Source organism: Ochotona curzoniae, unplaced genomic scaffold (assembly GCF_017591425.1).
Source record: "Ochotona curzoniae isolate NIBS_2020 unplaced genomic scaffold, NIBS_Ocur_1.0 contig_4105, whole genome shotgun sequence".
Taxonomy (NCBI): Eukaryota; Metazoa; Chordata; class Mammalia; order Lagomorpha; family Ochotonidae; genus Ochotona; species Ochotona curzoniae.
In genome coordinates this window covers 10,548,570-10,570,053 of record NW_024466129.1, presented here as the reverse complement: position 1 = coordinate 10,570,053, position 21,484 = coordinate 10,548,570, and the positions used below count along the sequence as shown (strand labels likewise).

At 43.3% G+C, this 21,484-nt stretch overlaps 1 protein-coding gene across 1 annotated transcript in view; it reads left to right on the top strand.

The window, feature by feature from the left end:
- The window catches only part of RBM33 (RNA binding motif protein 33), a 120,322-nt gene that overhangs the window by 79,568 nt on the left and 19,270 nt on the right, over positions 1 to 21,484 (top strand). Inside the window, exons 10-14 of the mRNA XM_040984376.1 lie at positions 4,523 to 4,655; positions 5,044 to 5,387; positions 6,501 to 6,815; positions 8,432 to 8,677; positions 13,060 to 13,713. Of these exons, the coding sequence (XP_040840310.1) occupies positions 4,523 to 4,655; positions 5,044 to 5,387; positions 6,501 to 6,815; positions 8,432 to 8,677; positions 13,060 to 13,713 (1,692 nt within the window). The remainder of the gene's footprint in view (positions 1 to 4,522; positions 4,656 to 5,043; positions 5,388 to 6,500; positions 6,816 to 8,431; positions 8,678 to 13,059; positions 13,714 to 21,484) is intronic.

Here is a 21,484-nt window from a genome sequence, read left to right as displayed (position 1 = left end):
AACTCTCACGGGCACCTCAACTTGTCTTTTTGACAATTGAATTTTTTTAAAGATCTATTTATTTAACGGACACAGTGGCTGAAGCTGACTCAATTTGGAGCCAGGAGCAGGAGCTTTTTCTGAGCCTCCCTAGTGGGTGTAGGGAGTCCCAAGGACTTGAGTCATCTTCTGCTGCTTTCCCAGGTCATAAACAGGGTACTGGGTTGGAAGTGGAGCAGCCAGGGCAAACGTGCCCATATAAATGTCGTGCGTGGAGGTGGAGGATTAGCCAGTTGAGCCACCGTGCTGGCCCTGACAGTTGAAATTTCTAATGGTTAGTAAACATAGTATGATTGAAAAATACTGAAATTGTGTTGTGAGCTTGAACCAATAATGTAAACTCAAAGTTGCAGTTAATGTGACTGCCTGTTAATGTGGAGATGGGGCCTGGTAATGAACAATGGTATTGTAAGTCACCGTCTTAACACCAAAAACTCCTGAACTCTGTCACTAGACCTGGTTCTGAGGTCCCTCAGGTTCTTCTTCAGTGGTGGATACTTGTAAAACATAGATTGGTTATTGATTGGCTTTGGCAGTTTTTTGGGGAATGATTGCAGCTGCCAGTCAGTGTTGTCCTCCTGGTATGGTGGGAGAAGTGCCTCCTGTTCTCATGGCTGGTGCCTTTCAGATCCTCTTACCTGGACACCAGCCATACCCGTTTCCTCCAACTCTGAGCCACCTACAGTACTTACAGCTTTGTTCTCATGTCCTCTGAGCTGGCTTCTGCTGAGCGTCAGGACCAGTTAGATAAGCCGGATGATGGGTACTTAACTCATCTTACCTCTTTGTGAGCAGCCAGTGGCCCCGGACTCTGGAGGTGCAGGCTTGCATCTCCCTGTGCTGTGGGTACGTCTCCCTGGTCTGGTCCTGTTACGGCTGCTTGCCTGGCCCGTGGCCTTCTGACCTGCTGTGAGTTCCTGTTTTAGCTCGTTCATGGCTGTGGGAACATTGCTGACCCACAGTTTGCTGGTGAGGGCAGACTCCTCAGGTTGTGTGGTCCAGCTCCTTTCTAGACCGGCCCTGACAGATGGTAGTTCTCCAGCGGGTTGAATTCCAGGTGAGAGTGATGAGTCTCCCTGTTCTGCCTGGAAATTCGCCCTGACCAAACTTGGGCATCGAGGCTATAAAACCATGAGCCATTTTGTGCAAACGAAAATGAACCTATTGAAATAACCGCAGGCAGATCTGAAGAATGCCCGGTCATTCATCATCATACTTTAAAGGTGGAAATGTTTGTCCTGTTGGTGGTAGTTTTATTTTCTAAGGTGAAGGTTAATGAACAAATAAATATATATACATTTTAAAAAGGCTTTACATTTTGTCATCTTTTATAGCTATTAGATTGTTTTAGGCTGTGATGCTTCCCTTTTTAGAGTCTTGGCAATGTGTTTTAGATGAGTCTTACCTTTCTCGGTATAGGTTATTTTGATGAATGGTTTGCATTTATCTCTTTGAAAACCTTCCTTTGTACCCTTCTTCCCCAATATAAGGACAGTCGTGAAACTGCTGAAGGAAAACTTAGAGTTTTGTCAGAAAAGGAGGTTTCCTCTGCCAGTCTTACTAAAATTATACTTAGGAGGCAGTGTGACTAACTCAACCTTTCCATAGGCCAGAGGGCAGGCAAGTATTTATTCTTCTGTGTTACCACAAGAGACCCCATTTATTTATTTATTTATTTATTTTGAAATCACCCAGAACCTTTAATTGCAAATTTATTGTTGGCTTGTAAGTTTTCAGGATTAGCCTAAGCCATATTTTTGAGATGCTTGTACAGGTTGCTTTGAGCATCCTTAACCCCAAACTCCAGAGCTTCTAACACGTAAAACTGAGTGTGGAAGGCTCAATTTCAAATAGCTGAGTCTACTGGATTTTGGCTTTTTGGATTAGGGATGCTCAACTTATATGTCAACATAATACTGTCACATAAAACTAAAGATAAAACATCAATGCTATACTTACAAATAGAGCATTAAAGTTACTTGATGAAATATACTGTATTTGGCAGTAAGTACACATGCCACCAATTTCATTGACTTCAAAGAAAAAAAATGAGAATGTTTTTAGAATGAAAAAATAATTTAGCAGTGGAAGAAATTAGGCAAGTCCTAAAATTGCTTATGCAGGTTTAGTAACTAGCAGGGCATCATAGCCTGTTATTTTTTTTTAAGATTTGTTTTTATTATTATTTTTTTTTATTGGAAAGGCGTATATACAGAGAGGAGAGACAAAGATGATTCCGTCCGATGATTCACTCCCCAAGTGAGCGCAACGGCTGATGCTATGCCGGTCTGAAGCCAGGAGCCTCTTCCGGGTCTCCCACGCGGGTGCAGGGTCCCAAAGCCTTGGGCCGTCCTCGACTGCTTTCCTGGGCCACAGGCAGGGAGCTGGAAGGGAAGCGGGGCTGCCGGGATAGAACCGGTGCCCATATGGGATCCCGGGCGTGCAAGGCGAGGACCTTAACCACTGCGCCACCACGCCGGGCCCATAGCCTGTTATTAAAAATAATTTCTCTAGCATGTTATCAGAAGCAAAATATTAAAGAATATTTTATCACAGCATTATACTGTTAAAGTCACAAATTAACATGGTGACACAGTGTACACATTGATTAGGGAAGTGAAGATCCTTTGTAACTCGGCCTGCATGTATGTAAAGCAGTGCCAATCAGGAACCTTGCCCGTGTGTAATCAGACATTGCTATGAGCGGGATTTCTTTGGTGTCACCTAAAGTAGTAAGCAGAAGTTGCAAAACTTAAGCTTTTAGGGCTTTTTTGTTTCACATACTTCAGTAAATATAGCTTTTGTGTGTTTTTCCTTACACCATATTTGTTTTTAACCATGTCATTAGCATTTGATAGAACGTCAGGTGTTTATACTCGTGTTCACTTGGGTTGCCCTTGCGGTGCCATCAGTAGAGCAAGCTTTTAAAGGGTCGAAAGAAGAAAATGTGGCTTGATGTAAGATGATATACCACTTTATAGGAAATTGCTAATCATGTCAGCAATAAAATGACAATGCATTAGAATTTTAAATTTATAAGGAAGAATCTGTTTTATAAGAAGCTAAGAAACATTAGCTAAGTTCCAAAGAATGAAGCGCTATTAAAATTATTTCTAATTGACATAGAAATTTTGCGTATTTGTAGAGTAGCCTGTGAATGTTTTGATATACATTGCATAATATCTGAATCGAGGTAAGCCTGTATGTCGTCTCAGACAGTTTTCATCTATTTGAGGCAATACATCTGAATTCCTTTCCTCTGCGTGGTTTGAGTTCAGTATGTCAGTGTCCGCAGTCGGCTGTGGACTAGATCAGTCCTTCCACCTGCAACGCAGCATCCCAAGATGAGCTTTCCCCTCCCATCTCCCTTTCTGTCCAGCCTGCGATAACCTCTGTTCTCCTCTCAGCCTCTCTGAGTGAATGGTATTTTGATGATGATAAAATATTTCCTCGTGTAGCAGGGAAAATAATTGTGAGCATTTCTTTTATTATTTGAAGTAGAGAACAGTTAAACAGATTTTTTGTTGTTTGATTTTATTTGAAAGGCAGAGGGGCAGTTTGTTGGGCATATCCTATGACAGCTGGTAATGGGTCAGGCCTGAAACCAGATACCCATAAATCAGTGTAATGCCCAGGACGGCAGGGTTCCAAATGCTCGATCCTCAGTGGGTACACATTATTAGGAAACTGGAGTTGAAATTGGAGCAGGACCTAGAACCAGGCACTGTGATAAGAGAAGTGGGAATTCCAAGCAGTGGTTTAACCACTAATTTCTTTATGCGACTTCATAGGTAAATATGGTATTTTAAAACACCGTCATGAGTGCTTGAAGAACCGACTGGAAAATGAAGTAGTTTTAGTTTGTCTCTATAATGTTGCACTAGTAACATTATATCATTGAAAGCTCTTCATCTGTAAGCATTATTTAAAGTTTTTCTTTTCTTTTTTTAATTCAAAGGAACCCAACTGTGTAATATTTTTCTTGCAGTAGTAATTTGGTTTCTTAAGCAGTTCACATTTTTCTGACATGTCAGAGATTGCCTATTTTTATTATGGTACAAATTGAATTTTTTTAATAAAGCAGCTTCATATCTTTGGCTTATCCCTCTGTTAAATACATAGCAAAGAATAGCATTTTTGAGAAGATAAATGTCATGAATGTTCAAAGTAGACATTTAGTGTTTTGGATTAATGGGAAACCAGGTCAGTAATTACATGGATTTCAGTATGCTTAAAAATGATATTCTTGTGGTATAATAATATTGAAATAATATTTAAACATTGAGTGTTTAGGATTCTTTTGGTTTTTGGCTTTGTGGCCCAGTCATGTATTTTGTAATACGCAGCTGTGTGTGTGAAGGAGGGACTGTCTGCAGATGAGTTATTGATATTTTCACGGGAAAATCTGCAAGTATGTATGCACTATGAAATTTAAAGAGCCTGTTGCTGTCTTTGACCCGTTTTTCCTGCCCTTGTTCTTTAGGGCCCTCCGGAGTTTCCCCAGCACACACCTGGGCCGGTTCCCAACACCTTCAGCCAGCCGCCCCGGCTTCCTCTCCAGGAGCAGTGGAGAGCACCACCCCCGCCCCAGGACCGAGACCCTTTCTTCCTGGGAGGTACTTAAAGAGTGACTGCAGCATTGGAAAGCTATAGCTTTGCCTTTTCATCGAAGGTAGTGTCCGATAGGTTGTGACTGGAATGTCAGGTTTTTGCTCCAGAATTGTGCATTTTGTTGGAAATGCTATAATTGTATATTACCGGAATCTTCAAGCCATCTTTCTGTCTGTCGCTCCTTCTTTGCTGCTTTGCCTTTCAAATCAGTCTTTTTAAAAAAATTGGCTTGAAAAGTGACCGATGATGAGATCTGGAAACAAAAGGGAAGATCTACATTGCTTTCAAACATGGGCTTCTGCCAACTGTGATTGTTGTCTGTTGAGAGACTGTAAAACTATTTCTAAGAAATGCCTGGTCTTCTGATCTGAAGGTAATGTTGTTACTTTGCAGTTTCAGGTGAACCGAGGTTTCCGAGTCACCTGTTTCTGGAGCAACGAAGTCCACCACCACCGCCGCCTCCGCCCACACTTCTCAATAGTAGTCACCCTGTGCCCACGCAGAGTCCCCTACCGTTTACTCAGCCAGCACCAGCGTTCAGTCAGCAGGGACAGCAGCCCGTGTTCCCGAGGGAGCGGCCCGTCAGGCCAGCCCTGCAGCCTCCGGGGCCCGTGGGCATCCTGCACTTTAGCCAGCCAGGGGCAGCCACCACGAGACCTTTCATTCCTCCTCGGCAGCCGTTTCTCCCTGGCCCGGGACAGCCGTTCCTGCCCACCCATGCCCAGCCCAACCTGCAGGTATGCACACGAGTGAAACTGGACAGGTGAAGTGTGTGATACCATGTTTCATGAAAGAAAAAAATTTAATTTCTGGTTAGCTTGTGATTGACGAATAAGGACATTGATGTTAAATGTACTGCTTAAGATGACCTTTTCGACAATCTTGTTTATTTCCTTAGTACTTGGAGAAATTGGGAAAATTCCTAAGATGAGCTGTTAGTAAGATTGGGGCATGTTTCATTCACTCATTTTCTCATCTTTGCAGTATTTCTTAAATGCTTTATGGGTACGCTGGTGAATTAAGTTTCTGCAGTAGAAGTACATTGTGAGTTGCTGTTCACTTTTTTTTTTTTGGAAGGCATCAGTGCCCTCTGCTGATGGAGTTGTGTTTCCTGGGTTGACTTGAGTTACTGTCACATTAGTGTATGTTTTTCTGTAACTTAAACTCACTATGAAAAAATTTTGTTGATGCTCTACTTGAGTCAGTTAAAAAAGGCACCTAAACTAGGTTATTATTTGCAGTGTTAAAGGAGAATAATATTTAAAGTTTTTTTCATTTTATGACAAAAGAAAAATGCGTCTGCATTTCAGAAAGATTAGAATGTAGACAGGTATAAGAAAAGGAAATTAAATCATCCCGCTAATATTTGGGTGAGCATTTTTTCAGTCTCTTTTAAAGTATCCATCCTCATCTCCGTGAGTTTCTTCCTGCCAGCTAATGTATCACCCGGATGCTTTTATGTCAGTTACTTTCCATCGTATCACTTAACAAATTTTGGACAAGAGTACCTTTGTGCTGCTGATCCTGCTGCACGTGTGTTATTTCAGTACTTCGGTATTACAGAGCCGCAGGGAACTAGCTGTGCTATACTAAGGATGTGTAATGGCCCTTTCAGTTATTTCCTTTGGATGCATTCTTGAAATTACTGGATTGAAAGGGTTTAATGTGAATATTACATTTATTGTGGTGGTTTGTCGCTTATTACTGCATTTGATATACCGTTGTCTTGTCTGCAGGTAGATTTATGTTGATTTGTACTCAGTGAATTTTTGTTGCGGTTTTCAAAGTTAATTGGCACAGAAGTGTCTTCCTCACTTACAAACCTGTTTCTGTTTCTTTTGGAACGAAAGGGGCCCTTGCATCCTCCGCTGCCCCCTCCACATCAGCCCCAGCCCCAGCCTCAGCAGCAGCAGCCGCAGCACCAGCAGCAGCAGCCGCAGCACCACCAGCACCAGCCGCCGCTCCAGCCACCGCACCAGCCGCCGCACCAGCCCCCTCCGCAGCACCAGCCCCAGCACCAGCCCCAGCACCACCATCACCTCTCTGTTCCTCCCCCTCCTCTGATGCCCATGGCGCAGGCACAGTTCAGGCCCCACGTGCAGACTGCTCAGCCTCAGCCGAACAACAGCCGGATGCAGTGCTCCCAGCGCCAGGGGCTCAGGCATGTAGGTACCACGCAGTGACATCAGCCTGTAGTCCAGGGGTATCTCTTAACTTGGAGCTTTGTGGGGGTGTGATTTTTGAGCTAGCTTATTTTCCAGTATGATTTAAATCATTAAAACATCTGCAATACATTTTTTTTTTGGAAGCGAATGTGTTTTAAAAACACTTAAGAGATTGCCTGCCTGTCTGTAGAAAAAACTGATTGCATTTGTGCCTTAAGATGTTTACTTTAACATCTGACGTTCCTGCACCTGTTGGACATGTATGTAGTGATGATTAATTGACACATAGCTTGGGGAAGCACCCTTGGGTTCCGAGTCACTCTGCCTTTGTCAGTGTCTTGCTTTTTTGAGATGTGTAGATTGCTTCTGGGCTGTAAATGAGCTGCAAGTGAATGGATTCAGGGACACTGAATTCAATATCTGTTGTTGGGTGCTGTGTGTTTGCTTGGAATACAGGAGTGACTGAAGGTCGTCTCCCTGACCCCAGTGAGTTTCGATCCGGCAGACATCGCCTTGAGCTGCATTAAGTAACTTGAGGCTTTCGTAGTGTGGTTTCTCACGAGCATGGCTCATGTTTTGCACAGTGTGGCTCGTGCTCGCAGCTGTAGGAGCAGCCTGTACCTGTGAGTCGTATCCTGCTGACTCTTCAGATACTCGTGTGGGTTTCTGAGACTTTTTAACTGTTGATTTTTTTTTTAGATGTAGCTTGTTTTGAATATAATGTCATGTATCGCTAATTTTTATGTAGGCACAGAATGTAGTAGGTATAAATAATAAATGTAGGTCATGGTTTCCTGCTGAGATTTCGAACGTTCACGAATTTCGATTTCATTATCTACTAAATGAGGCTTTGAGGAGGTGTCAGTAATGTCCCATTCTGCCCCCTGAGCTTCGAGCATGTTTGGTAACTACTTTGGAACTTCGTTTTCCTAAAAGCCATCTCTTCGTGTCTTAAAGTAATGTGATGAAGATGGTCTAGGCAATAAGAAAGGATTTCTGGATCTGAGAAGAGTGCTTTTTAACCTGGGTTTCGTTTGTTTGAACAATGGCAGACAACTTTCATGCGCATGCGCCCTTAGTTACCTGACCCTGAACACTAGGAACTGTCTGCTTTCTGCACTACTGGTTCTTTTAAGACCAAGAATTTCCTCTTTCACAAAGCATTCTGGTACTTTTATCGTTTTGTTTTGGACACTGACTTAATGCTTGATTTGTTTGTTTGTTTTTTTCACTTTAAATTTTGAAGACTAAGTAAAAATGGTAGTACCACTAATCCAGTTGACTTCTGCTGGCAGATAGACTTGCTGCTGTTCTGTTAAAGGTGTAAGTTCGTGTATGGAAGCCCCAGCTGAAATGATGGTTTCTACACGGAGGGCTTGAGGGCTTATCTGTAGGCACACCAGATGTGTACTTATGGTGTGATCAGGCAGTATTTAGGCATAAGCGAAATTGACCAAGGAGATAAGTATCTGCCCCCAGAGCAGAAAGTCACTTTCTGATTAGAATGATTTCTTACATTTTTATTTAATAACTGTGTCTTTATATGTTCCTTTTGCTATGTTTCTTTCCAACTGTGATGAGTTTTTTTGTTGTTGTTGCTGTTGTTCTTGTGATAGAACGCAACATCTCAGAATGTCACCAAACGACCAATGCAGCAAATGCAGCCCACCGCTCCTCGGAACAGCAATTTGCGCGAGCTACCCATCGCTCCCTCACACGTCATAGAAGCAAGCAGCCGCTGCTCCTCCACTCCTGCGGCTCAGGCCAAACCTGCCCGGAGCGCACCGGCCAAGGCGGAAGTGAAGGTGAAGCCGGTCAGTCCCGTGCCTCAGCCAACAGAAGAAGCAAAGACGGAGCCAGAGGTAGGACATTTTCCTTATTAAAGAGTTAGTCTTGCAGGAAGACTACAAACTACACCCTCAAGTTCCCCCTCTTCCAGCAAGGAATTTATAGAACTTTTCTACTTTTCAGCTGAATCCTCCTTGAAATTGAACAGTCATGTTCTTAAGATTCGTACTGTGTCCTCATTGCTTTGCAGTAGTAGTTTTTGTATATTTGTGCAGGTAATATATACTGAGCTTAGCAAAGTGTTTGTGAAAGGCTCAATTATTCTGTAGATATTGTAGACTTCAGAGTTCAAATTGTCTTGATTACTTAAAAAAACAACAACAATGTTAGCATGAAGGAATTCCTGATATGGTTTTGACATGAATGAGTGTGTCTATGTTCTTGTGAAATGTGTGGAATGACATGGGCCAGGTTTTGCCTGTGGGCTGCATTCCACTGACCCTGGAAATACTCTGTCATGGGCAGTTTTTAAATAGATGAAGGATGCTGGAGGTATAGGTAAGAAATGCAGATCATGGTTGCCAGCTAAAGTCTTCAACTTCTCTCAAACTTCAGTCTGTTTATTAAATGAAGATAAAACAAGGCTTTGTGTATGTCTGGACATGGTGAGGGACAAGTATGTGTAAGTGAAGTTAGTATTGACAGAATTTATGTAGATGAGCAGAGTAGAGTAGCTTAATATCAATGATGATATAATGAAGTGTTTCTTTAGAAAAGAATTTAAGTTATGCCTTGATTTTATAAAAACTAACGCTTATGATTTTTGTTTAAAAAAAATCGATCTTTATTTTGTTGGAATGATGCCTTCTGTCTGATGAGGCCACCTGCCCGAAGCCAGGAGGCTAGGTCTCGGTCCCAGTCTCACATGTGGGCAACTGAACTCAACAACACCTGCTGCTTCCCAGGGGGCACATTAGCAGGAAACTGGAAACGGTGCTGGGATTCGAACCCTGGGACTGTAGATGGCATGTGGGCGTCCTCAGAGACATTCTGACTGTGCTCTCAGAGTGCCAGTTAATGTCAAAATACTGAGTTCCCAATGAATTATTGTAACACTTTTAATAGCAGTACCAAAAAGGAAATGTAATGGAGTCAGAATATTTAGTTAACATTTAACAAGTTTCTACTAGACCTTTGCTTTATTTATTAATTTAAAGATTTGTATACTTTTAATTGAAGGGCAGATTTTTACAGAGGGAGGAGGAGACAGAGAACAAGACCCTCCCTCCGTTGGTTCACTTCCCAAGCAGCCACGATGGCCAGAGCTGAGCTGGTCCCATCAGAGGAGTCCAGAGCTGGTCCTATCAGAGGAGTCCTCTGCCCAGGCTCCCACGTGAGTGCAGGGTCCAAGACCTCGGGTCATTCCTTGCTGCTTTTGCAGGCCGTGAGCAAAGAGCCTGGTTGCAGGTAGACCGGCCAGGGCATGAATTGGTGCCCATATGGGATCCTGGCACTTACAGACAGATGACTAGCCTCTTGAGCTACTACGCCAGCCCCAAGGTTTTAAAGTCAATTTGTTTTTAAATTGTTAAAGATGGATTGAGGCAGTTTACAAAGAGTTCCTTGCTGAAAATTTTATCATCCTTTGTGTACTTCGGTCATAACTCATGTAAACTGATGTAGCTGAGCAAATTAAGTCAAAGAAATATTACTTGGAGAGCAAATATGAGGGAAGTGACCTTTAAGCCATAGTAGCAGCCACATCTGACCAGGTAATTCAGTTAGACTTCTAGAAAGTTCTTCCAGAAAATCGTTGTGAAGAGTTGCTCTACAGCATTGTGTCACAGCGGGCTTAGCCACTGCTTGTGAAGTTGTCACCCATATTATAGCCCTGGTTTTTATCCCAGCTGCTTTGTTTCTGATCCAGTTCCTGCTCACATGCCCGGGAAGCAGTGGAAGATAATCTGATTGGGCCCTTCCCGCCCACGGGAGGGGCCTGGAGAGAGTTCCTGACCCTGACTTTGACCTGGCCTTAAAGCCATTTGGAGAATGCATCATTACTGAAGATATTTCTCTTTCTCACTCTATCTCTTCATCTTTAAAAAAAATGTCTTTAAAACAATTTTTTTTTATTGGAAAGTTTGATACACAGAGAGGAGAGACAGAGAAGAAGATCTTCTGTCTGCTGATTCACTCCCCAAGTGGCTGCAACAGCTAAAGCTGTACTGATCCGAAGCCAGGAGCATGGAGCCTCTTTCAGGTCTCCCATGCGGGTGCAGGGTCCCAAGGCTTTGGGTCGTCCTCCACTGCTTTTGCAGGCCACAGGCAGGGAGCTGGAGGGGAAGTGGCGCTGCTGGGATTAGAACTGGTGCCCATATGGGAACCATGGTACGTGCAAGGCAAGAACCTTTAGCTGCTAGGCTACTGTGTCACCCCCTTCCCCCCCAAAATTTTGTAAAGATACTTTATGGGGCCCAGCACAGTGGCCTAGTACATAGCCCCTTTCATGCGCCGATCCCGTATAGTGGGTTCTTGTCGTGGCTTCTCTGCTTCCCATCCAGGTCCCTGCTTGTGGCTTGGAAAAGCAGTGGGGAAAGGCCTGAAGCATTGGGACCCTGCTCCTGCACGAGAGACCCAGAAGAAGCTGTGGTTTCAGATGGGCTCAGCTCCGGCTGTTGTGGCCACTTGAAGAGAAGCATTGGATAAAAGATCTTTTTCTTTGTTTCTCCTCTGTAAAGCTGACCTTCCAATAAAAATAAATAAATCTTTAAAAGAAAAAATACTTATGCATGAAATAAATCTTGTAGGTCACTGTTGTTTAAGGTTGATGTCTTAATTTGTTGTTTGCTTTTAATTTTATGTGTAAATTGGAACTAGATTAAAATTTTTAAAGCGTTTTTTTAATTGAAATGTTTACCTACTTAGTACAAATATGAGTTAAGATTTATTTTTCTTTTTACTTGAAAGGCAGACTTAGGCAGAGGAGGAGACGCAGGTCTCACATCCGCTGGGTCACTCCCCAAATGAGCAAGGAGCTTTTCGCAGGCCTTCCTCGTGGACGCAGGGGCCCAGGGCCTGGGCCATCCTCCCTCCGTTCCCAGGCCAGAAGCAACAAGCTTGCACTGGAAATGCAGCAGCCAGGACTTTTATTGGCATCTATACGGGGTGCTAGTACCACAGGCAGAGGCTTAGTCTTACCACTCCATGGTGCTGACCCCTTAAACTGCTTTTTTAAGAAGAAACGTATTTATTTTCATCAGCTAAGTATGCACTATTTCAGAGTTTAGTCAGACACAGGTCTTTCTAAAAATTATTTCTCTCTCTATTCTGGAACAACTTTTTATCACTTGCTTGGCAAAAGAGCCTTACGACGAGCAATCATTCCTGTGTTTGAGGCAGTGGGTCTTTGCTGCCCTGTGAGTGCGTGTGTGCGTGTGTGCGTCCTTGAGTGTGCTGTCCTCCTGCCGTTGCACGCGTTGTGTGCAGTCCTTAGCGTCACTCTTGCGTTGGCTTTGATATCCCTTCCACGTTTTGAGGTCGGGTAACCCAGAACACCTTCCGAGGTCATGAACCAGGCCTGTGTGACACCGCCAGGTGTCAGCTAACCCTCCGGTTGCATGATTGTCTGAACCGTTTTCATCCAGGGTGGGCAGTATTTTTAAATAGTGGAATTACAGGTAAAATAAAGCTTGTCAAAAAGGTATCTATGAATATGCATGGACGATTTTAAAAGAATTGTACAAATTTTCATCAATGCTTAAAATTTACAAAACTTTTTTTTTGCTGCTTTTTATAAAAGTTACTGGTCTTTTTTAACAATTTTTTTTTAATGGACTTTCAGCATGGTTTGGAGCTGGAACATTAAAGGCATTCTTTATGTACCATTAATATTCCAATACCGCAATTGGCAACATTTTGATTCTGAGGAGGGTGCATGAGTTCAAGGTCAGAGAGATTGACTTGTGCTGTTCATTATAACCAATTATTCTGTGACAAATGAGTTTGAGATCAAGCTGAAAATTCTGTACGAAAAATCAATAGTTCTAATCAGTGCCTTTCAGGTCATTTACACCCACCTTTTGTTGGTTTGTCAGGAAAGAGCCAGATAAAACCCGTGTGACAGCGGGGCCTCTCTGCTGTTGCCGTTTCCATTTGAAGCATATTTTGATATCTTAAATGAGTAGTTTAATTGGTTTCAAACTTGTAAATGAGTGGAAATTTATATTATTTCGTTTCCAATGTTCTGATAAGAGTTTCCAAATTAGCTGAAGCCGTGTAATTTTTCTCCTCCCCTGATAATTACACTTAAACTCTTTAAAGCAAATCTTCAAAGACTTCTTTCCATTGCTGAGTTAAAGGGATTTTGAAAAATGTATTTTCCTGTTTTGTGGAAGTAGACTAGAATGGTCAGCTGGCCTTGTACAGCAAAGTTAACCATATTTGCTTTTCCTGTTAGTTTCCTGATGAAGATGAAGAAACAAGGTTATATCGCTTAAAGATAGAAGAGCAGAAACGTCTAAGAGAAGAAATTTTGAAGCAGAAAGAATTACGGCGGCAACAGCAGGCTGGTGCCAGGAAGAAGGAGTTGCTGGAGCGGCTGGCGCAGCAGCAGCAGCAGCAGCAGCAGCTCTACGGTCCGCAGCCCCCGGCAGAAGCAGAGGAGCAGACGGCGGCGTCCTCGCCCACCAACGGGAACCCACTGTTACCCTATCCAGGCGCGCAGTGCAGACCGAATGTGAAAAACAGACTGCTTGGTAAAAGCCAAGATGTCACCGTCTCAAATGTTCAGCCCAAAACATCCAGTTTTGTCCCATCCGGTGCTAACACGCAGTATCAAGGACAGCAGACGAAACCGCTGAAACATCTGCGCCAGACCAGAACAGTACCTCCGAGTCCAGCGCAGCCCTTGCACAAAGTGCTGCAGGTAAAACCTGCAGATGCGGAGGAGCCCCCAGCTGCCTCCCAGACTGCCCGAGTGGCATCTGTCCAGAGCCAGCCCACAGACACAAAACCCGGCGTCAAAAGGACTGTGATGCAGCGGGCCAACAGTGGCAGCGGAGACGGGCCGCATGTCAGCTCCAAGGTCAGGGTGATTAAGTTGTCAGGCGGGGTAAGTTGATGAGATTTACGCGTGCCTCTTTGAATGTTTCACTTAGACTCTGTCCTCATTTCCAGACCACGTGTTTGATGAAGGAAAATTAAAATTGCTTCTGTTACAAGCATGTAGACCAATTTCTATCCATCTGAAGTCAGCATTTAAATGCTACTTCCAGCTGGAACCCATTTCATTTTCAGTTGTTTCAAAGTCTTGTTTTTCTTCTTTTCCAAAGAAGAACAGTACTACAGTCCCAAAGTTCAGTGTTTCTCAGTTTTATCTGCTTTTTACAGATAAAATAAGATGTCCAAATGTTGATGAGTAAGTTTGTGGTAACTAAAATGAAGCCCCCTGGAATCACCAAGATTGTTTTAAAAATAAAGTGCTCCTTTACACCGAGCAAGTATCTTGTGCACAAGCCTAGATTCAGGTAGCAAGTGAGCGGAGTGGGACTGGCGGACAGAGTGTGTGCGCATTAGGCAGCCCTGGGCCAAGCACCTGTCTGTATCAGGGCAAGTTTCTCTTTTACTGAACTGCAGTTGAGATCTCGAGGGTCTGATCTTAATGCTCTCCCGGTCAGCGTGTGCTTCTCCCCCAGCGTGTGCTTCTCCCCCAGCGTGCGCTTCTCCCCCAGCTGTGAGCAGCGCCCACTTGGGATCGTTTCCTGTCGGGCCACGGGAGCTGTGGCTCTCCACGGTAGCTTGGAGAAGTTTTAGTACTTCAGAATGAAAGTTTCTACAAATTAATTGCTATTATAGAAGGCGGTCTTATGAAGAAGCATCCTATTGAATGCTTCCCTCCCGTGCTTTCTGTATGGTCTTACTTAGCTGCATGAACTGAGATTTAGCTCGCGCGCAGTGAACCCTTGTAACAGTTGTCCTGGCCTTTGCCAGCATCGTACTCCGCGATGATGTAACTTGAGTCATTACTGGAGGAAGCAAGCAGAGAAACTGTAATACGCTTTTTCAGTACACCAACTGCTGATAATTTAGAAAACAGACACAAATACGTGCAGCAGAATCAAATCATATCCAGCTCTTAGTCCCTACCAGATCAGTGCCACGTGGGCTTGAGCAAGGAAGAGGAGTGGCAGCAACGTGGCTGTTACAGTGGTGGATTAAGAACAGCTCATTTTGCTAGTTGGTTGGTTGGCGAAACGAAGTTTTAGGTCTTCATTCATACACTTGTAAACTAAGAATAAACTTTGCTAAAATTTTATTCAAAATATAAATTAAAGGTTTTGTAGTGAAAATATCCGTAGGACCCATACTTTGATCTGAATCTTTGCTGTGTCTGCTGATGGTAGCTTAGAATATTGATGGACTATGTTATGTGGATTGAGCTTAGGTGTGCTTGGTATCTTCGGTTGGGAGCCCAGTCACCGGTGTCTGAGTATATCATGGCCCTTGTCTTTTGCCCTTGGTTTTTAAGATTTATTTTATTTATTTTTATTGGAAAGGCGGATATACCGAGAGGAGAGAGAGAGGAAGATCTTCCGTCCGATGATTCACTCCCCAAGAGACCACAACAGCCAATGCTATGCCGATCCGAAGCCAGGATCCAGGAACTTCTTTCGGGTCTCCCACGCGGGTGCAGGGTCCCAAAGCCTTGGGCTGTCCTCAACTGCTTTCCTGGGCCACAGGCAGGGAGCTGGAAGGGAAGCGGGGCTGTCGGGATTAGAACCGGTGCCCATATGGAATCCTGGGCGTGCAAGGCGAGGACCTTAACCACTGTGCCATCGTGCCCGGCCCTTGGCCTTGGTTTTTAAGCATACTGTGTTAATCAGTGTCCAGTGTCATTTTTACTTGAGAAGCAGAGAGACAGAGACAGAGCGTGGATGCTCCGAGTTGCTCCATCCCTCGTGGGATTCCCTCAGCCATGAACTTGGGAGCCAAAGCCCAGAGCGAGGGCTTCGGTGCAGATCTCCTGTACCTTGAGCCGCTGCTGTTGCTTCTCGGAGCAGAGAGTCTGATAGCGGTCAGGGTCCTCTTAGCAGGCCAGATGCCTGCCCCTTTGTCTCATTCTTTTCCTTGAGCTGCAGGCTCCTGTGACACAGCAGCCATCTCCACACAGTGTGTTGAACTGTAGACACATCTAACTGTATACAGCTCTGCAGTGGAGGAAAGAGACAGCTGGTAAACACCTTTCAAAAAATATCCTGGAATTATTGCTTTTTTTCTAAATATATATATATATATGTGTGTGTGTGTGTGTATTATATATATATATTTATACCAAGTCTTTCTCAGAAATAGATGCTAATTTTATAGTAAATAGGAAGGGAAAAAAAGGAATTTTCTGTGAAACATAGTTATCTGCCAAACTAGCACTTTGAAGAAAAAAAATTTTTTTAATTCTTACATTAACTAACCATCGTGTTTATATTAAAACTTCATTCCAATAGCTCCTGCAAGAGCATGTTGAGCATCTTGGACTTACTCGTTATGTCTGAAACTTGCACCCCCAGCCCCGCTTAGTTTTTCTTGGCGAGTGGGAGCTTTGTAAGACAATACAGTTGTCAGTTGCAGAGTTGCTACATCAGCTGGCGTTTGACTTTGATTTCTGTGCCTAACTGCTGAAGGGGCATCTGTAACCAGGTCGCTCTCTGCTGCTGTTGGCTGTGGCGTGCGTGCTCCAGGACGCCCTCTGTTGACGCCAATCCTGAAGTCATTTTCAGTCCCCGGGAGTGAACCTGACCCCTGGCGAGGGGCTGACAGGAGTTGGACATGTTGGGAGTAATAACTTGAACATTGTACTGATATTGAATGTTATTTGTATGTTTACATTATTTATTTAGTAAATGTGTTCTGGTTTTGGCAAATATTCCCATATCGTTTTACTCTGAGCCCTGGACTCAGAATACTTAGAGCATCTTTAAATATCTTATTTATAAAGCTTGCTAGAGAGAATTTCATTTAACGTGTTAACCAGCTATGACTATCGTATCTTGATGAAAAGTTCCCCTTGCGTTTAGGAAGTGGTCTCTGCATTTTAGTGTCTTCAGACAGGATACAGGGTCATTACTGTGAATAGCACCTCCCATTCAAGAACTTGTGCTACACTAAGCGACCACAGTTAAAATGCTAGGGTACTTCGGGCCCGGCGCAGTGGCGCAGTGGTTAAGGTCCTCACCTTGCACGCCCGGGATCCCATACGGGAGCCAGTCCTAATCCCGACAGCCCCGCTTCCCTTCCAGCTCCCTGCCTGTGGCCTGGGAAAGCAGTCGAGGATGGCCCAAAGCTTTGGGACCCTGCACCCGCGTGGGAGACCCGGAAGAAGTTCCTGGATCCTGGCTTCGGATCGGCATAGCATTGGCCGTTGTGGTCTCTTGGGGAGTGAATCATCAGATGGAAGATCTTCCTCTTTGTCTCTCCTTTCTGTATATCCGCCTTTCCAATAAAAATAAATCTTTTAAAAAAAAAATGAGAGGGTACTTCAAGAAGTTCATGGAAGACAGTTGAAACATAAGGTTTTGGTGCAAAAAAACTTTTGAAACTCATGCATGACTTTTTCTAATATGCCTTTTTTCTGAATTTTGGAGATCTTTTTAACTGTTTTCCAGAACCTTTTGAAGTATTTTGGAGATAGTTCATATGCATGAATTTTGAATTGTTTTGTGTCAAAATAATTGTATCTTTTTAACTCTTTTCCACAAGCTTTTTGAAGTATCCTGAATGTGTATCCACAAGATCAGTAATGTATGTTTATGAAAGGCCACCTGTCATTTTTTTATATTTGATAGGCAAGATTGCAGCAGGAACAAATTAATATTATTTACAGTGTTTTGAGTTAGCAGCAGGGTTTGTGCCGTTACGTGTGTCTCTGAGTGTTGTTGATATGAATAGTCCATGTAGAGTTGGATTTGATGGATTTTTTTTCTCTCCTGTGCGCCTTTCTTGGACTGTTACTTCTATACGTTTAATTTTGAGAAGCCAAAGGAGCACCTTGTTAAGTCATGCGTTTTAAACTGACTACATAATCCAGCAAGTCGCTCTGAGAGTAAATGCAGAAAACAGATGTGTTTAGTGTGCAGCTGTGGCTACCTACCGCCGTTCTCGTGGTGGAGACTCAAGGGAAAAGCATGGAAGAAGCATGAGCCGTGGGAAGTTCCTTGGTCGGATGCTGGCCTTCAGTGGAGGGAAAATGGCCGCCCTCGTGCTGTTTGCATCTTTCTCTTCGTCTCCTGTCTTCTTGTTCTCTGGCTGCAGATTCCTCATCAGCACGAGGAAGATTACCTCCTTCTGGGTTTGTTGTGAAGATGAAATGCTGTAATACGTGTACAGTGAGCAGCGCACGATCGTGCCTCAGTACATATCACTGTACTTTTAGGTTAAAAATTGGTCTATTTGAAATAACTGTCTAGAGTGCTATTTGAAAATGTGAACGCAAATAGTGAATTTGGCAGCTTTTTTTTCCGATCAAGGTAATGAAAATTTTAAGAATTTGGCAGCAAATTAAGTAAACAGTCTTTTGTTCTGTTGGCCACACAGGAAATGGCAGAAGCACAGAATGTCCCAGCAGGAAAGCCAGCTGTCCGATTGTGATACTCTTGTATTTTATTTTTAAAAAGCTGTCAAAATGCTACATACAGAAGGTCGCAATTTATTTTGTGTGATCTTGCTTTTGGGGATTGGCCTGTATTTGTAGATTTCTTTCCTTCCTCTTCTTGCCAGCTTTTCTTTGGAGAGGTGATCTGCGTACGTACCTGCTCTGTTCTGGGGGACTGTGCAGGACAGTGCGATTGAAGAGAACTTGTGAGGACATAGAAGGATTACCCTGCCCCTTGCCCAGAATAGCCAGGTGCTGCCATTTGGCCTTTTTTGCTTTATCCTTTTGTCTTTTTTTTTTTTTCCGTCCTTTGATGACACACACAACACACAAAATTTCCCCAGAAACCACTTGCAAATAGATTGGAGAACAGTACATGATGGTACTTCAAAAAGGTGGTTGAAGGTAGAATTTAAAGATGTTTATATTAGTTCAGAAAGATTGAAACCTATGGACATGAGTATTTCCTCAGCACAGAGTTTCTTAGGAAACTACAGTTGTGTCTTCTCACAAATTAGAAGGTCTCAGTGCTACATTGCTCTGCTGTCGCATGTCCCAATTATATCCTTCACAGCCATCCCCCCTCCCTCCTGGTCCAGGGTCCTGGGTCTCATTTATGGGCTCCCTGGAATGGCTGATGCCATTGGCGTTTTTGAAGTGCAGGGATCAGTAGAATATCCTTTCAGTTTGGTTTGTCTAATGCGTCCTCCTGGTAAGTTTAGGTTGTGCCATTCTGACATGGTCTTCGTTTGGGAGGCTTGTCCCGTCTGACCTGGTGGGATGACATTTGCCAGGCCTCCTTGTGGAGTTATAGCTTTGCCTTTGTAAGTAGTGGTTTGCCAGAAGAGACTTTCAGACTGTCTTAGTGCCTGCGCGCTTTCTTGCTGCTAGCAAGCAGGGATGGTTTGCTGCTGTCTCACTCCTGTGCTGACACTTCTCCCTCACTCCGCAGCAGTGTGGGCTTCGGAGTCCCTACTTGGTGTGATGACCCCTTGGTGCCGGGCAGGGAGTGCCCCCTTCAGGCTGGCTCTTGTGTTGCTTGTTAGTCTCTGTCATCCTTTGAGCATGTCCAGCTCCCCTTGGCTTCGTCTGCCTCAGCTCTGCACCCAGTCCAGTTCACAGAGTAGAGGCTGGGTGCTAGGTGTGCCCAGTTCCTGGCTGTAAGTACTTGGAAGCCTCAGCGCAGGTCTGATCTTAGCTCAGTGAAGTAGAGAAAGAGAGGAAGGGAGGGACTGATGTGGTTACAGTTTGTTCTATGACACATTTCTTAAACTAGGCCATTGACAGGCTACTTCTGGAGGGGAGTTGATCTTTCTAGTCATTTCCTGTTTCTGGGATTTAGAGCCATTTCAAGTACATTCTAAATTTTAATGTAAAAGTATCGGTGATTTACTGTTTCTTTCAACAAGAACGCAGTTGGCACTGCAGCTTTAAGAGGGAGAGTGGGCATTTGCGTAATGGTTACATAGTCTCACCCTACTGTAAAGGAAGTTCAAAGTTCATAGAAAAATTGAACAGGACAGGAAGTTTATCTTGATGCAAAACTTGTTTGTTCTTGATAGTCATTTTCTGTTAACTTTTTCATTGCTTCTTGTACAAAGTTGAGCACGTGTGCTGAGGGAATCCTCCTGTGAAACTCAGGAGTCAGGAGGTCTGTCTTCAGCATTGTGGATCTGGCTTTCATTCAACCTGTGTAGACGCATTTCTAGAATCAGGCAGATGGTGTTTTAGATTTGGTTCTGTGCTTTGCCCGGGTGCCATCCTATAAGACTTCATTGCAGAAAATAGAGAAAACTGCAAATGTGAAATGTTCTCACCTTGTAGCACACCGCAGTGATGTAACTGGGAAATTGACCTAGGAAACCTGGAAGAGTTTGTATTTTTGTCTTCTCTCGTTTAACCCAGCTGTCTTAAAAGAAAAACAGAGAAGCCTAAATGTATTTATATTTAGAAACTTCCTGTAGCCGGCATATCATTCACTGGGCAGATTCTGAATGAGCTGTATGAAGATTACAGGGATAGGCACTGCATTGTTGTAGCTAATAGAAACCTGTTCAGTGCGGTCTGGGCTGTGAGATCAGCAACACTGCGGGTGACAGTGAAGTGCGCCCTTATCGGCAGGAGAATTCCTGAGAGGCTGCCCCGGGCCACCGCGCCACTGTCCTCCTCTCTGTCCTCACAATGTTATCGGGCCTCTCAGTGTGGAGTATCAAATGTCTGTCATGAGTACAGAAATTAATTTAATGTCACCTGAAGACATGCAATTAATCTTTTAGAGGTTTTCATAATACCTTTACAGAAAGAGTTGCCACTTTGGTGGATTTGGATTTTGGGGTTTAGAAGAAGATAAGGAAAATTAATTTTTCATCAGGGTTAATACAAGCTAGCAGGGCCACAAAGGCTGAGAAAAATGGTTGGGGAATTTGTCAAGTGTTGTCACTCTAGAATAATGCTGCTTAACGTGTGATAGGTATAATCAAGAGTTGAGATTTCTATAGAGGGGGATTAATCAATTTGCTCGCTAGTGAATGCAAGGCAGTGATACCACTTCTTCATACGGTTTAAGAATGAAAGTAAGATTTGATCTGTCAAATTGTAAGAAGCCCTGACAGTATCAATAGGCATTTTGATCTATACGTTTAAACCATTTGTTATAAATAAATTTGTCCTGCTAATATTGGTGGCTTCCAATCTCATTTTTAAAATAATGATTAAGCTGATAGAAAGTCCCACCTAAGCTCATTTCAGTTAGGTGGGGAGATTAATATGTGCATACATACAAAATAAAATGAACGTAAGTCCAGGGCAGCCTTACTGTATTCGTTAAAGGATACTCGTTTGTGTAAAAAAAAAGTCTGACGAAGTACTCTTCCTTTTGTCTGAGGTGAGTCGGACTACTTTTTTCTCCATTCATTTTGGAAAACATGGGCAGTTTAAAATTGTATTCAAGCATATTGCCTGTGAAGAGTTCAAAGCTGAACTGTTTTATTGAAATTCAGGTTCTAAGCAAACTTTTTATAAATAAAAAGTTATTTTCCGTCCGTACACATCACTTACTTTGCTTACATTCCTCATTTAAATCAACAGTTTTTTTGCAGTTGACTTAGTATGAATAATTTTGGCATCTTTTTTTTTTTAACGTGTAGCTGTTTGCAGAGGTTTAAATGATAAATGGGTGGCTTTCCTTTGCCTTGGCGCTCGCTTATGCTTCTTATATCTTGGTGTGAGTATAGACATG